Source organism: Microtus oregoni, unplaced genomic scaffold, assembly GCF_018167655.1.
Source record: "Microtus oregoni isolate MIOR12 unplaced genomic scaffold, Mior012 000042F_ref0000377, whole genome shotgun sequence".
NCBI lineage: Eukaryota > Metazoa > Chordata > Mammalia > Rodentia > Cricetidae > Microtus > Microtus oregoni.
The window spans coordinates 6,386,455-6,403,888 of record NW_024543209.1 but is presented as its reverse complement, the minus strand read 5'-3'; the positions used below and the strand labels follow the sequence as shown (position 1 = coordinate 6,403,888).

The 17,434-nt window shown below is 46.0% G+C and overlaps 1 protein-coding gene across 2 annotated transcripts in view; it reads right to left on the bottom strand.

Annotated features, from left to right (window-relative positions):
• LOC121434018 (androgen dependent TFPI regulating protein) overlaps nucleotides 1-17,434 on the bottom strand; it is a 77,780-nt gene that overhangs the window by 36,622 nt on the left and 23,724 nt on the right. For both annotated transcript variants that reach the window (XM_041632761.1, XM_041632763.1), the window contains exons 3-4: nucleotides 10,314-10,448; nucleotides 8,848-8,949 (exon numbers count right to left, since the gene is read on the bottom strand). In XM_041632761.1, the coding sequence (XP_041488695.1) occupies nucleotides 8,848-8,949; nucleotides 10,314-10,448 (237 nt within the window). The remainder of the gene's footprint in view (nucleotides 1-8,847; nucleotides 8,950-10,313; nucleotides 10,449-17,434) is intronic.

Below are 17,434 nucleotides of genomic sequence, written 5' to 3'. Positions count from 1 at the left end.
AAAGCTAGGCCTTTTGCTCAAAGATGAGCTGTTTAGGTCCTGGATTGGAAGAACTGATGGAAAAGACAGTTGGAAGCTGAGAGAGCCAAAGCACGGACACCAAGCACAGAGCACTGAGAAGCCATGCAAGCGCTGGAATCCTTGGGTAATTTGTTTAGGCCATCCAGAGGGCCACTGAGTAATGCCCCACAAGATTATTCTACTGACTGGTAATCCACCCAGAGGAAGTGGGGGTTGGAGGAGGGGAGGAGGTAGAATTCCCAATTAAGCTCAGGTGGTGTGAGGAGATAGAGGAGGCAAGGGATGAGTTCAGTGGGGGCCAAGTGAGGGCCAGCAGCAGCTACGTTCAAGGCTGGGTCTCCACAGCAGCCCCGGGAGTAGCCACCTGTAGGGTTATTAAGCAACGAGAGTGGAAAGATGGCTTTTCTGTACTGACTGCTTCATCAGGAAGGGGGCTGGGCGTCTATTCAAATCTGTCTGGGGTGTCTGCCCAGCCCACACACCAGGCTGCCTGCTTTTGGGCATTCACTTGTTTCCAGATTAAGAGACTGTTGTTCTTTCCTACCTACTTAGTCTTTTATTTTGGTCTCTTGGTATTTCAGAGAGGTCCAGGTTCTTCTGTCTCAAGTGTCTGCCTCCTGGTAGGCTCCAGCGAAGTAATTCTTCCTTTTGGAGGGTTATACATGGTTGCCATGGAAGTAAGGCTTGGTTGATTCACACAGGAGGAGGGCCCCTAGCAAGCCCTTCTGAGCACAGGATGACTTCAATGACTTCAATTCCTGCAGTTTCTCAAAAGATGTCTACATGTTTTTGATGACTTTTGAAAACCTTTGACTTTGATTGAGAAATTGAGATGCATTTTTTAAAAAATCTGTGATCTGTCTGAAAGCAGCCCCTTGATAAACAACTGAGAATTAACGCAACTCTGAAAGCAGGCCACTGCAGCACAGATTGGACTGTCTCTGAATCGGGACTGAAAGAAACAAAACAAAGCGGGCAAGCTGATGGCATTTCTGCTCTCCAGAGAGGAAGCAAATAGGCCCAGTAAATGCCTGATTGATTCTAGCTAGAGAAAGCCCGCAGAAGATGGTTATCCGGAGGCAGGCCATACTTAGATGCCCTTCTGCTTGCAAGTATGGTATGATCCTTGTTAGCTTCTGGGGTCACTGCCTCTTTTTAAATACTTAAATACTCATCTGCCATCTCGAGGACTCTCCGGTGAATGCTGGAGGACTGTCTAACACTCCTCAGGTTAGGAAGTGAGCAAAGTGAAAGGAAGGACGGTGAGAAATACATCTAAGCAACCCATAACCACACCTCTGTGATCAGGCCCGACAGCGCAGACAAAGAACTGTCAGGGTGTGGTTAACAGCTGTGCTTCTCTGAGCAGGGGCTTCCTGCACACTCCCAGGTTCTTCCCTGTGGTGTGGCCACAGGGGTGCCCATCCACAGCCTTCACCCATGCCATCCTCCCCGGGGTCACAGGAGAAGGTGTTTTCCAGAACTATTTACCACTCACGGTTCAAGTCATATTTCTTTTTTCCAGTGTAAACACAATTGCTATGCTTGGGCTCTGCGTCCTTGCCAAAATTCCTGTTGAAACTTGGTTGCCAGTCTAGCAGTGTTGGGGCTTTTGAGAAGAATTGTGTCTTTCTCAAGGGACTGGATGGCTTTGCAAGAGTGGGTGAGTTTTTTTTCTGAGTCCACCTTTAGAAAGTATCCAGACCCCTGCCCCTCTCTCTCTTCATATGCTGGTTTGCCAATTTCTCATGAGGATCTATTACTAATGCTTGTACATATCACAGCATGAGGCCCTCACCAGGTACAGCCTTGAACTTCCCAGGCTCCCAGACTGTGGGCTGAATACCCACCCCTTTCTTTTCTAAATGTCTTCCTCTTCGATATTCTATTACAACAAGGGAAATGGACCAAGACAGTAATCTCGAGTAGAAAATGGCCAGGACACATTTTAGAGTTTAATGGTGCAACTGAGTGGGAGTAGAGGCGATGGGAAATGATGGCCTCTGCGTTTAGGACTCAGAGATAGTTCAGAGCTTCTTCAATAGGTAGCACACTCAGAGTGCACGGGGATAGGGTGACTGGAGAGACGGCTCAGTGGGTAAGGGCTCGAGTGTGAGTCTCCAGAAGACGCATGCAAGCTAAGACATTGCGGAGCACATCTGCAAGCCTAGCATCTTTGTGTGAGGTAGGGACAGAAGGATCCTGTCTTCAGAAACAACCAGTTTGTACCTGCGGAGCTAAACAGCAAGATCCTACCTAGAGCCTGGTTGACACTGAGAACTGACCCCAAAGGTGGCTCTCTGATCTGCACATGCACACCACAGCACACGTGTCCACAGGAATTCACAGGCACACACACACTCACAAACACGTGTGTGCACACAGACACACACACAGACACACGCACACACACACACCACCTATATCCCTGGTGGAGATGGCAGAAGGTCACAGGGCATTTGTAGTATTCCTCCTGTGTGTAAGCAAATCTATAACTATCTAAAAGTAGTTTAATTAAAAGCAAACCAAGGAATCAAGGAAAAATAGGCATAGGGAAGGAGTTGCATGTTCGCATATAAGAATTGTACACTGCAGGGAAACATCTCTCTGTCTAGTGACTGATGTGCCTTGAGGGAAAGGTTTATTAAGTATAAAAGTCTTAACGAAAACATGTTTACGGTTCAGGGTCATGAGCTCGATCTAGCTCGTCACAGTTGAACTTCGCCTTCCTCCAGTTCCCCTTCTGAAGCTTCAGCATGGAGGCGTTTCAGCTCTGGTTCTACCCCACATTTATGTCTCCAGGAAGCAACACAGCGGAGGATGAATCATCATCACTCTTTGGTAGCAGCTAGCATTGTGAGGTCACCAGCAGAATGTAAGAAAATGTTCACAAACGCCACACTCGTTTAAGAATAGAATCAGAATCGCTATTTTAAGGCTGTTACAGAAATAGAATTTTAATCTCTTGTTCTTCCTTTGGAAAACAAGATTTAATACAAGACAAAAATAACGTAGTGGGTCTTCCCAGGATTCCTCCTAGAAAAAGAAACGTGGAATCTGAGTTTCGGAGAGAGCTTCCGAGTTTCCTAGCTAGTCAGGGCGAGAGTTCCCCATCACAGCTTACTGTGTGTGCTGACAACACCTTCTGAATACCCTGACTTTTTCTTTTTAACTCTAATTATTAACACTCGTGGACACAGACAAGTGCAAGCTCAGCCATCAGACAAACCAACACCACAATCAACAAAGCAAGTTCTCAGCGTTAAAGCTCTTCCGCATTTACTACATATGTCTCTCTACCCCAAACCCCAACCTCAAACCTTCCTCTGAGTCCTCTGAGTCTCCCCACCCCATTTCTTTATTTGATGGCTCTGTTCTTGCTACATATCTGGACAGCACACCCGGCTCCATTTCTAGCATATATGCAATGTATTAGATATTCTCATCCTGAGACCAAGCTTCACTGGATTGTTGGAGGTCTGAGGCCTTCTTAAACAGTGTACTTATTTAATGGAGATCTGGGTTATCCCTGAGAAATGGCTTCAAGATTTACTCAGATTCATAGAGAATGTCCCTGAAAGTTTGAGAAGGCAGAGACATGTCTAGGCTATGGGTGACCTGTGTTCGAAGTGGGTGGATAGAGGATGAGGATTCAGGAAGGGAGAGAGAGCAGTTTCTAAGGCCTGGAAATGGAGGGCACCCATCTGTGGGTGACATGCACATGATCGGTCTACTTGACTCCTCGGGATTCACTAATTAGTACTTAGTAGCCCAAACATCACCCACTGAGCTCATGGTTGGGAGATAAAAATAGCAGACAAAGGCCTCTAGGTTATCCAACTGCCCAGGACACACTTGTTAGTCAAGAATTACATACCAACACATGCTATTCTCTAAACCAGTGTTTTGTCTTAGCATTCACTGCTGTTCTATCTCCTCCCTCCCCCTCCTTATGTGTGTGTGTGTGTGTATACGTATACATGTGTGCTTGTATGCATATGTGTGTGTGCGTGTGTGGATGCATGTGTATATGTGTGCATGCATGTGTGTATGTATGCGTGTGTGCGTGTGTGTGCGCGTGTGTGGGTGCATGTGTATATGTGTGCATGAATGTGTGTGCATGTGTGTATGTATGCGTGCGTGTGTGTGTGTGTGTGTGTGTGTGTGTGTGTGTGTTAGACTCAATAGGGATTCTATACCCAAGCTCTCTCTGCATGGCGGATCTCAGTCCCCCACACCAGCACGGGGACCTGCCAGGGTCTTGCCGCCATAAATCATAACAACTGGGCAGAACAAAGCTGCTTTCCTCATAGCAACCAGGTAACAGGGACACCAAAGGCAGTGTCCTGTGACAAGATACATTCTTCAAAGGCGCACTCCCCTGGCCCACTTCCTCTAAGTCAGCCTGTCTCTTAAGAGTCTGTTCAACCATGAACTCAGGAATCTCTTAGCAGCACCATAACTGAGGGCCTGTCTGTCCATCCATCCATCCATCCATCCATCCATCCATCCATCCACGTGTGTCCTCCAGAGGGGCACTTGATATTCTAACCTTGATGGCACCGCACACGTAACAGTGCTTAATAATTATTTTCAAATGAGCAAACGACAACATATCCAGTAACTAAGGAGCCATATTTTTTCCTTCCTCTAATTCAAAGAGCCGGAGGAAAGGCTCTTTCTGAAAGGAGGTTGTTTCTAAGCCCCGTTCACACCGACTGAGCCTATGGGCCTCAGACTGTGGTTGTGGATAAAGAGAAGTGTGATGGGTCCTGGCTGGGATCCTCATATTTTACATGCTAATGACTTCCATTTATGCAGTCTTTAGCTGTTTGGAAAGTGCTCGGGCACATTTTAGATAATTATGCCTGGTTTTCAAATGCAGCAGAGCTTAGGAGAAACTCTGATCTGTTCCACTCCTCTTTCCAACTTGGACAATTCAGGTTGATTTCCGGAGAAATGCTTTCCCCAGCTCCCCTCCAATGCAGGATGGTGGGGGAGGGGGGTCCTTCTTTCTCAGTTTCTAAGAGTCTTCTTCCTGCTATTTAAATCGGTCTGCTTTGGTTCTATCTTTAGTAAGCGTTTAGATAAGGCCTGAAGAGTTAATGCTTTTCTGGCAAAACCTGAACGAATGCTTTGCTGTTCTGTTCCTTCTTTTATGAAGGCCAGGGAACTGTTCAGCAATAACACAGTCGCGTTGATCTGCCTCACCTAAAGTTAGCTCAGGCAGTTTGTCCAAAAGGATGCAAACATCCCTCCCAGGTTACTGCTTGGACTGAAAATGTAACAGGGACAGGAAAATGTCTGTTGAGTACAACAGTGAGAGCCAGCTCTGCATGGTCCTACAGGAACGACAAACTTCCAGTGAGTCAGAAGTAGATAGGCAGGAAGGTGGCAAAGGGTCAATTAGTCCCGAAGCATCTAGAAATATAGTGTCAGAGGGAAGTGCCACAAAACCAAGAACACTGAAATGGAAAAGAAAACTATGACAAAAAGAAAGCTAGCACCAAGTCAGCATAAGGGATGCTGTAAAGGAGCCTTTCTATAGCACAGGGCTCTGATGATGTCACGGTTATTCTATGGCAGAAGGAAGGAGCATTACAGGAAGGGAATCACTCCAGGGAGCAGGTTGGCCCCACACAGAAGCACACAGGCCCCATGTCCGGAAGTCTGCCTGTCAGCGCTCTGGTCCCGGCTTCCCAGCACTGAACCATCTTTTTAGGTTGTTTTAGAAGGGCCTGGTAAAATGGGAAGTTCTGACAAGGTGACCCAGTAAGCTACTCAGCTTCCCATTGCTGTTCCAAACGCCGGCAATGACAGCTTAGGAAGATAAAAGGGTTTATGGGGTGCACGGCTTTAGAGCTTCCGTTTGATGACCAGTTCGTTAAATTGCTTTTTGGAGTCATGGAAAAGTAGCATCACATTCCTGGAAGCTAGCACTCGCTCTCTCTCTCGCTCTCTCTCTCTGGTTTATTTTGAGACAAGGTTTCTCTGTAGCTTTGGAGCCTGTTCTGGAACAAGCTCTTGTAGTCCAGGCTGGACTCAAACTCAAAGAGATCCACCTGTTCCTGCCTCCTGAGTGCTGGGATTAAAGACATGCACCACACTGCTCTGTGACACCAAATTTCTTACCTCTACCTCGTGGCCAAAAGAAAGAGGACAGAAGCTGGGTTTACAAATCCCTTATAATGAACTGGGCAGTGTAGTCTTTTGTTTGTTTCTGCTTTGTATCGTTTTTGGAGATGGCTCTGCAGGGATTTTCTCCCTTTAAGCGAAGAGAAACCTGGAAACATCAGTGTCTAACCCATGGCAGGCTGCCCCCTCCTTTTCTCCCATAATCCAGATTGCTCACCTCCTTTGACTCTTGCCTGATCTCCCTAAGGGATAGAGGTGATAGCAACCAAAGGGCAAGGGGCAGAATCACTAATGTCGCTCTCCCAGGCTGGGCGGGCACAGAAGTACTTAAGCGTCGCCATGCTCCAGGATTCGTCTTACTATTAATAATTGGCTCATGGATAGGATGTACATTCTTATCCAGCGCTTCACTTCCCAAATGATCAAGCATCCATATGGCTGTTTACTTATCAAGGTCACTCGGATTGGGCATCGCCATCACAACACGCTGGAAGATTTCCAAGCCAGTGTAGAAAGAGGGACTCTAAGAGGAGGGAGCTGGTAGTCCTTGTAGAAAAGGCAGCAGTAGAGCTGCAAAGCCTGGGGATTGGGCTTGGTGAGAGACTTTGACTCCAGAGAGAAAGAACTTTCAAGACTCCGCTTTGTAAATTATGGCAGTAGCATCCAGCCCCAGTGGGTGTATGCTTCCTGTCCCCTCGCTTTTTCTAAGTTATGATTTATTGGCATAAAATGGGAAGTCTGGATGTTTTTTATTCTAAGTGAAGATTCTTACTTTGCCATATTAATTATTCGTTTTGATTTTCTGGTGAAATGTAAGCTTGGTAAAAGGCAACAGTGAATTAGCATCAGATTATAGGATTACCACCCTAGGTGAGCCAGGGATGATGAATTTGCTGGCCCCAGGCAGGTGACATGGTGTTTCTGTTATTTGTTTTTTCATTTGTAAAACTCAAAGTTGTGGGGTACTTATCTACAGAAGGGTGTGTGGATTAAATCAGCTCATATGTTTTACACACTGTAATGACATTTAAAAAAATGGGGGGGATGGAAACGGCTTAGTTAGTAAAGAGCATGCTCTCTAAGTGTGAGGATCTAAGCTTAGTCCCTGGGCACTCAGGTAATAGCTGGACAAGGTGGCTGTAAACTCAGCAGGACTGGGGTATGTGTGTCCCCGGAAACACATTGGCCAGTCAAGCCAACTAAATCAGTGAGCTCCAGAGTCCATGAGAGACTCTGTCTTAAAACATAAGGCGGAGAAAAGCAACAGAGACACTCAGCATCAATCTCTGATGGGCACACACACACACACACACACACACACACACACACTCCTGCATGCCCATGTACATATACATAAACACATATACCCCCACACACACATTGGGAATATCCACTGTGAAGGCATGAATACTAATGAAAACTGGGGAGACACTGGAAGAAGGGGTTATTTAACACAGAGATTTGAACCTTGAAGAAACCATGGAACTCAGTCAATGGCCAGTATCTCTCTCAGGAAAAATATTGAAACAGTGTTTTCTGAGCATGGGGTCCATGGGGAGGTATTAGCAGGCAGTGAAGCTTTTCCTCATTGATTGTCATGAATTTTGAGGCAATGGGCGCTTTGAAGGATAGAAGAAAGTTGTAGGTAGACTTGGGAGTTTTAAGCCCTTACAAGTTCTCCCCATTTGTGTATGTCTTGCTTCCTGGAACCTGAAATCTTCCTGTTAAACTGCCCAGTGAAGTGGAAATGCATCTACAAGTGTGGAGAAACTGAGCTAGGACTGCCCAGGGAGATTACACCCACAGCTCTAAGGACTCAGGCACAGCAGCACCGTGGAGACCTGGGCACCTTGGTCAGCCCTGCATGTCTGGGTCACAGCCAACTCTTCAGACTCCAGTGACCTGAACTTCTTAGAGCAGCTTCTGCTTTCTGTTTAACTCCTCAAAACAGTAGTCAGTGAAGAACCGATGACTGGATAAACCACACGGAAACATTTACTCCTAATCCTGTGTGTGACGTATGGTCCTGGAGGGATCTCTGTTACTGGTCACTGCGTTGCCCTTTGGAGGAACATATTATTTGAACATGTGGATAGATTTTGTTTAAACCTTCCTTTATTCCATTCCTGGAAATGAATTTTGTTATTAGTCATGGGCAGAAGTCACTTCTTTTTCAGAACTGCCGAAGGTCGCCTTTCCTGGTAGAGTAACTTTTAAATGACTTTCCTAGGCAACATGATAACTATTTAGCTCTCCATCTTTGCTTTCAGCGGACTCCCTCTGCAGCAATACCACTCATTTACATCCTCAGTATGCTTTTAAAAATTGCTTATTTTTTACTTTGAGTATATGAGCATTTGCCTGCATGTATGTCTGTGCACCACCCGCATACCTGGTGTCCACGGAGGTTAGAAGGTGGCATCAGATCCCTTGGAATTGTAGCTATAGATGGTTGTGAGCCACCATGTAGGCTCTGGGAAGTGAATCCAAGGCCTCTGGAAAATCAGCAAGTACTTTTAACCATTGAGCTATCTATCTCTCCGGCACCCCCAGGTTGCTTTTCAAATCCCGAGAGGATGGAGAGACAGGAGGAACCCGGAGGGCACCAAGAGCAGGGTGGAAACACACAGACACTTCAGTGCTCGGTGCAGAAGCTGCTCGCGTTGGTGGTCACTAACCTTCTGTACTCACCATTGCGTGGTTAACCCATGCTGGAAAGAAGTCATCCAGGCCCTTGGGGTAAACGAGACTTCGATCATAGTAAAAGAGGCCCCAGAATACCAAAAATACAAACTGGAAGGAAACACAAAAGAGATTTGTTTTTCATCGGAGGTTTCTAAGCTAACCGAGGAAACAGCAGCATAAAACTGATGGCAGTCTGAAGGCTATCGTGCACACATTTTTAGGGTCATAAAACGAAAGGGGAAATGCTTACTGTATAACAAGTGCATCCTGGCTCTCTGGGGATGCGTTGATGAGGGCAATGTGTTAGGAGCAACAGTGGCCATTGTGGCACGCAGAGAAGACACAGATAAAAAAGATGCATAGACCATAAGTCCTTTGTCACAAATGAGCCCTCTCTCATCTAAGCATATACCAAGAGCACCGAGAATGAGACTGGTTTCTATGGCAAACTAGTATGGCTACTGGGATTAAAGGTGCGTGTTACCACTGCCTGGTGTGTACAGCTGACCAATGGGGCTGTTTTACTCTCTGATCTTCAGGAAAGTTTTATTTACTAAAATACAAATGACATGCCATGACGGTAGTGATTTCTAGTCCCGGGCCCTGCTGCACAGCAAGCGTGTGTGATCTTAGTCTGTCTCCATCCCACTTAATGAGTGGAAGCACAAACAATGGAATAGCAATGTGGGTGGCACCTGCAAACAAGCATACTTCTGCTTGGGCACGGCTTGCTCCTCCTGGTTTCTGTTCATCAGACACAGCGGAGGAAGCGCCTGCCCTGTGCTCTGCATAATGTGTCTTTTCGGTGGACCAACTTTGAAGGTGTTACATCTTTTATTTCTTATTTGATAGCTTTCCTGTATAGACAGGGGTCATCTTCCCCACCTAGTACTGTCCTTCCCACCAACATGGGGGAAGCAAGCCTGTCTTCACCGATATGGTCATCCCTTAGCGTTCACAAGGATGTTTCAACCCACAGATGCTCAAGTCCTGTATATGTAACGGGATCACATTTGTCTAGAACTCATATACACTCTCTTGTGTGTGTTAACTCGCCTAGAGACTGCTTATAATACTCAACACAAGGTCAACGTTATGTGGTTGCTATAAGTATTTTTAGTTTGATTTTTATTCATTCGTCACATCTTTTTGATCCGCAGTTAGTTGAATTTGTGTAAACCCACAAACATGGAGACTGTCTTTTTTTTTTATTGTATTTTGATTAAACTTTCCCATCAGACAGCAACAAGGACCATGCACCAAGCCTTCCCAAAGACAGAAAGCTAATGATAAGCTCATCCGTCATGTACCCTACTTCATGAAGACACTGGTCCATGTAGTCCAGACAGCACATTTATGGAAATGGAGATGCTCTGGTTATAATAGCTAGTCCCCAGACAATCTTGCTGTCCCAGGAGAAGTGCCTATCCATTGTACATGCCTATGGTGTTAGGTGCACACTTGTCACTTACTGTGGATGTAGGAAAAGCCAAGGTGGTAAACAGCAGGTCTCGGAAGGATGTGATGAACTTGATGTTTTTCCTTCCTCTGATTCTTTTCAGCACATCATCCAGGCAGGCGACTCCAAAGAAAATGGCCTGCAAAAGCTAAATTCATTACAAGAAATGAGCATTTGCATTGGCTTTAATTAATGCATTCTCCACTGATACAAAACTGCAACCCTCTGGGAGCTATGTGGATGCGAGAAGGAGGGGATGTAGCATTGTTTGGGTGGAGAGCCACTTCAAGAGCTGGGATTCCAGCTCACTGGGCCTTGACCTCACACACTAAAGCTGATTGAGGAAACTCACTCACGAGATAATAATGTGTACAGTAGTTAGTCTAATGGCTTTCAGCTCCAATGGAAATGAAGAGTTTAAAGAGAGAATGTACTGAGCTGTACGGCATGGCTGCACAGAGGTAAGAGCCAAATACCCAGCTCAGGGGAAGGGCCGAGCACAGTGGTGGCCTGGTCAGGATCCTTTCCCAGGAAAGACAATTCAGGCTGGTGACGCAACTCAGTCAGTGGAATGGCTGCCTCACAACGTGAGGACCTGAGTTCAGATCCCTCACACTCATGTAAAAGCAGGGCACGGTGCAGCGTGTGTCTGTAACCCCAGCACTGTGGGGTAAGAGCAGAGACGGGTGGACCCCTGAAATCCCTGGTCTGTTGGTACAGTCAGTTGGTGAGCCTGGGTTCAATGTGAGAGAATGACTCATGAAATAAAGTGGCCTTTTGGTCTCCACACATGTGTACATGCACATACATGCATAAGCATGTTCTCTCTCTCTCTCTCTCTCTCTCTCTCTCTCTCTCTCTCTCACACACACACACACACACACACACACACACTCACACACACCCCTCTCACTGAGAAAGCCATAATAAGGGTCATGAGCACCAGGATGGAGCCCTGTGCTGGTGTGTGTGTGTGTGTGTGTGTGTGTGTGTGTAGGGGGGTGTTATGCAGATAGTGTGGAACCACTGCAGCTACTGCAGCTCCCTTGAGAGGAAATCTGACAAGTGGAGGGATTTAAATCACAGGATACAGGAAACAATACCCAGAACCCAGGCAGCTGTTGAGTTCTGTTAGGTCCCTGAGGCAAGGCAAGAGAGAGAGAAATCATCTATTGTGCCACAAGGACATGTGCTCAACTCTGTCCGTAGCAGCTTTGTTTGTCATAGCCAGAACCTAAAAACAACCTAAATGCCCCTCCACTGAAGAATGGATAAGGAAAACATGGTACAATTACACAATGGAATACTACACAGCAGAAAAAAAATGACATCTTGAATTTTGCAGGAAAATGGATGGAGCTAGGAAACATTATTTTGAGTGAGGTAACCCAGACACAGAAAGAAAATTATCACATGTACTCACTCATAGGTGGTTTTTAAACATAAAGCAAAGAAAACCAGCCTACAAACCACAATCCCAGGGAATTTAGACAACAATGAGGACACTAAGAGAGACTTACATAGATCTAATCTACATGGGAAGTAGAAAGTAGAAAAAGACAAGATCTCCTGAGTAAATTGGGAGCATGGGGACCTTGGGAGAGGGTTGAAATAGGGAGGGGAGAGGCTGGGAGGGGAGCAGAGAAAAATGTAGAGCTCAATAAAAATCAATAACAAATAAAAAAAAAAGAGAGAAACAGTCTCTTTCACTCAAATAAGAGTGAAGACCCCTTATCAAAAATGATTGGCACTGGAAGTATTCTGAATTGATGATTTCTTTGTCCAGATTTTAGAATATTGACACATCATGGGGATAAGATTCAAGTGTATCAAACAAAATTCATTTATATTTTTTATGTTAACTTCCTAAAATAGCTTATACTTTTGGTTGTGAGCCTAGCCTTTCATGACTGAGCCATTCCTCCAGCCCTAGAGATGGCTCAGCAGTTGAGAGAACTGGCCACTCTTCCAAAGAGCCTGAGTTCAATTCCCAGCATCCACATGGCAGCTCCCAACCTTCTGTAGCACTAACTTCAGTTCTAGGAGCTCTGAGGCCAAATGCATATAAAATAAAGTTAATAAAAACTAAATCAAATAGCTTAAAGGTAACCTAATGTTTTTAAAAAAAACAATTTTGTGCATGAAATCAATTTACATGACGTGAATTTTTCCACGTGTGGTGTCGTACTTGTGACCATGAAGCTTGGATTCTAGAGCCTTTCAAGGGTCAGGTCTTTGGATTTGGGATGGTAAGCCCTTAGCATGCCCTGAAAGGCAAGTCTTGGAATTCTGTGCCATGTTGTGACCACTGACTTAAGGGCTGGTGGGTGCTGCCTCTGCAGGGACTGGGGTGATTGGAGTACCTTTGCCTTAGAAGTCATCTCAGTCCTTGGGAGCTCTGTGTTGGCAGGGGAGGGGCAGTTGGACTCTAGCCTGGAGAATGAAAGTTATGAAGCCCGGGGGAGCTGGGTTAATAATTGATCCGAGCTGGCTGTTGGGGAACAGGGTTTGAAGTCTAGACTCTCCGGCAAAGATCTAAAGTTAGCTTCAGGACACTCCCCAGGCTGAGGTGTGACTGAGGGGAAGAAGACTGGGGTGGATTCATCGGTGACTCCAGCTGAGTCCTCAGACCCTCAGCAAGTGTAGTAACTGGAGCGTCTCAGGAAACCAGGTTCTCTCTCATCTGCAGACTTAGGGATCACAATACCTGGAAAGGAGGTCCTACTGGTGGCTTTAAGCCAGCACTCTAGAGGATCCTTATATAGGCAGAAGCCTCTGGGTTAGAAGCCCATCGTTCATGGGTCTTACTGAGGACTCGGAACTCCAACAGTTGACTTTTAGTCATGGCTTCTTATATGCCAGACTCGAGACTCACTGTTAACTCTCAACCGTCCTCGTGATGTGCTAGAATTAAGCTCGCGGGCCCATCTTCAAGATGAGGAAAATTGGTCGGTGGTTGATGGTGCATACCTTTAATCCCAGCACTTGGAAGGCAGAGGCAAGAAGATTTCTGAGTTCGAGACCATCCTGATCTACAGAGCAAGTTCTAGGATAGTCAGGGTGACACGCAGAAACCCTGTCTTTGGAGTGGGTGGGAAAGGAGTTAAGAAAATGGGGGTAAAGAGAGATAAACAAACTTGTTCAAGTTCCAATGGCTTCGGAGTCTGGTTCTCGAGCCAGACTTAAGAAACATCAGATTTCTCAAGCCGTCCACACAAAATTCTGTGGGAGGTCAGAAGAGAGACAATTCTACTTGAGTAAGATGACAAAATACAACTTTTAAAACTATCAATATACTGTTTCTTCCTGTAAATTATTTTCTAATTGGCCTGGTGTGTGTGTGGGGGAACACAGGTTTGGGCAGTTAATAAATCTTCTCAAGGATGCCTGATTTTCTCTTCTGGTGTGTCTGTTGGTGAGGTGGAGGGAGGTTTAAGCGTGGATCCACCTTGGGCATGGTAAAGCCATCTTCCACCTTGTTGTCCTAGGCAGAATCTTCCACTGGGAGCTGAGGCTCTCTGTTTCAACTAGGCTGGCCAGCAAGCAATCCCCAGAGATCTCCCTGTTTTTGCCTTCTCTGTGCTGGGATTACTAGTTCATGCCACCATGCCTGGCCTCTTTTGGAGTTGTTGGGAATGGCAGTTTGGACCTGAAACTTGTGCCCCTACACTTGACCAGCTAAGCCACATTCCTGGTTTATTCTTAACCTAGGTAGGCAAGGCTGAGGCCTTCCTGTCTAAGCAAACCTCCCCTTGGAAATGCAGACCAGGTAGTCTCGGAGAGATGGGGGTTGGAGAAGACCTAGGGAGCCAGTCCTTCAAGGTAGAATGAAATTGCTAAGGGAGTCGTGAGTAGGGGGAGAATGCTGGGAGGTTTCCTCTTGTGTGGCACAGAATGAGACAAGGGTTATCCAAGGTAGCCGAGGAAGATTCAGGAGCAAAAATCACAGGCTGGGTGAAAGTCACAAGATGCCCAGGGGAACAGCAGGCTCCCCAGTGGCAAAGGCTGTGTGTGGGGGAGAAAGGGAAATGCCGCAGTTCTAAATGCCATGCAGAGGTCCCCTCCAGAATGCTTCTCCCTACTGTAGGTGTCTTTGGAACTGAGCCCAAGAGCTGGAGAATTCTGAGCGTGCACACAAGTCATTTGCACATGGATGTCAGAAAACTCATCTTCTCCCTCCTCCCTCCCCCACCCACATAGTTCTCAGACCGTGTTTCACTTCCAGATACTCATACAGCAGCAGTCCCTTACCATCTTAGTTTGCAGAAGCAGCCACAAGGTCTGGGTTCTGTTGATCTACAGAGCAATTCATCACACAGTGACTGACCATCCCCTGGATCTGGCCCCTTTGGGAGAAAGGCTGCCCTCCACCCAGAGAGTGAGGTTTATCCTACCCGTGTCCTTTGGCCAGAGCTCCTTAGAGTCATCAGGAGTCAAGCCCATTCTTTCCCTTGCCCATCTCAGCCACGGAATATGGAAACCAGACTAAGGAAGAAAGTGTATTACTCAGCTCCTCCGAGGTTTCTCTCCATCAATATGAATTAGCTCCCCACCGTAAATGTGCCAATCACCTCTCCCCCTCCATCCCAGCTCACATGTCGTCTTGCAAGACATATGCCACACTGGCATCTCCAGATGCCGACTCTGTGTGAGGCAGCCTTGCTGCCATTGATCTGAGCGCTGACGTGCCACGTCAGTATCAACAGTGAATATTTGGGGAGCAGCAGGTCCCACATAGGTGTTGGGGAGGAAGGCACCAAAGTGTTACCAAGGCAAAGACATTGGCTAGAAATGAGGTGTAAAGGGGACAACAGAACAGAGTTGGAGGATGAGGAGGATGAGAAGCTAGAGACTCTAGGAAGTCTTTAGGGGTGTCAAGAACACACTTGGTTCAACTCAGGTCATCCGACTGGATAGTGATCTGCTTATATTCCAACAAAAAAAATTTTAATGTTTATGAACAACACACGCATACACACATGGTGTGATGGTGGTCTCAAAAGAGGAAAAGGGAAGAGTGGTCAGGAGAAAATGCCAGCAGTTATGGACTCTTTGTATCCCTTCCAGAAATGTCTATGTTGGTGTTCCGACACCTAAGGAATTTTCAGAATGTAACTATATTTGGAAATAGGCTCTTTAAAGAATTAATTTATAATGAGCACACACAGGCAGACCCATGTAATCGAACTAGTATCCTATAGAACACAGAGATACATAAGCAAGACAACGAGAAGACACAAGAACAGACGGGCCATCTGCAAGCCATTGAAAAGACTCAATCTCAGACTTGTGATTTCCAATACAGTGACACAAGGAGCTTCCATCGTCCATTAGGGCAGCCTTGTCAAATCATGTGGTGGCTTTACAAACAGAGCAAGAACTGGGATGCTTTTAAGGAACTTGCAGCACAGTGACTGTTACTTCTGTCTCTCAACTGACACACAACATCAGCATCAACAAGGATTACTTGGGCAGCGGCAGGCAGCACATGGATGCTGCCCAGGGAAAGACACAGCAAGAGCTAGGATGTAAAGGAACCACTGAGCAGAGTGAGAGGATACGGAGGATGAGAAGCCAGGGGTTCCAGGGAGTCCTGAGGGGTGTCGAGGGAACACTGGGGTCATCTTGTGTCATGCAGATGGACAGGCATCCACTGTCCTGGGACACGAGTTCCCAGGAAAGCGGGCTTCATAGTGTCCTGCTGATCAAAGCCTTTTCATAACTGATGTCTCCTGAGTCATCTTTTCTACCAGCTCTTCCCTGATTCTACTCCAGTGGAATGTTCTGGGCCTTTTCCTGAAATGCTGCTGTTCTAAGTTTGTTGGCCGTCTTTTGTTTCTGTTGCTAGCTAACAAACTTATGACCAGTGACGGAGCTGAATTTACATTAAAAAAAGATAACTAATGTGATTTAAGAAACCGTAGCTGAAGGCTATTTAGTTTATACATTCCACGTCTTCACAAATCCATGAGGATCTTATAATCATGGAAACTTACCCTTTCTAAGTCATCAGATTTATTTCCTTGCCCTAAAGCCAAAACCCTTTTAAACAACCCCAGGAAATGAAAATTTCTTCCATTAAAAAAATAAGAATTCCAGAGAGGGAGATTCCACAAGTCCCCTGAACAAGACATTATGACTCTTGATGGATGAGTCAAGCAACCCAGTGCCAAGCCCAAGGCTCTGGGCCTGACTTGGCCACCCCGGGACTTTCCTTGCCCTTCCCTCAACCTGATGTAACCCTTGCAGCGAAAGACTATTTCCAAATGAAAGACAACGTGGGGACTAACTGGGACAGACATTTTGTCTGGTGGTAGTGAAAAGGATGCAGTTGACTCAGAGGGAGGACAGGATGCTTAGCCAAGGCGAATCGGGGCTGGTGTGAATTGCCCAGTCCTCACTCATCACCTATGAGCCTCTAGGTTAAGAAAGACTCTGAGGCTTCACCCATGTAATCTCAATAATATGGTCTAAATAGGACCTACATAATAATACTACCAGTTGGCATGTGTGGGAAATTTCACAAGAACCCACCCCTAGGTTGTTGTAGAATATTTGTTTACACCGTGAAGATGTGTCTTTCTCAAGGTACCTTCTGATTGGTTTAATAAGGAGCTGAATGGCCAACAGTAAGGCAGAATGAAATTAGGCAGGACTTCCAGGGACAGAAAGGACTCTGGGAAGAAGAAAGGTAGACATATAGAGGAAAATAGAAAGTGCAAGATAGAAGAGAAGGTATGCTATGTGGTAGAATATAGATGAATATAAATGGGTTAATTTACGTTATAAGAGCTAGTAGGACCAGCCTAAGCTAGTGGTCAAGCTTTTGTAATTAATACGTCTCCATATTGTTATCTCTGAGCTGGTGGCTGATGTAGGAACATGTGACACTAGGTAAAGAGCCACAAAAAAATCCATCAGTGGCTGCCAAGGGAGGGAACATCAGTGTCCTCTCGGGAGAGGCGTTCTGATAGGCTATTCCAGGTACGGTGCGTTGGGGAAGTTGGGAGGGGAGAGGGAGTGGTAAACCTATGTAAATAGACTACTCATATATGAAATTCTCAAAAAACTAAATAACAATATATCAAATTTAAATTTAAAAGAAGAAGCTGAGATAAACAAGGAGGCCTGACA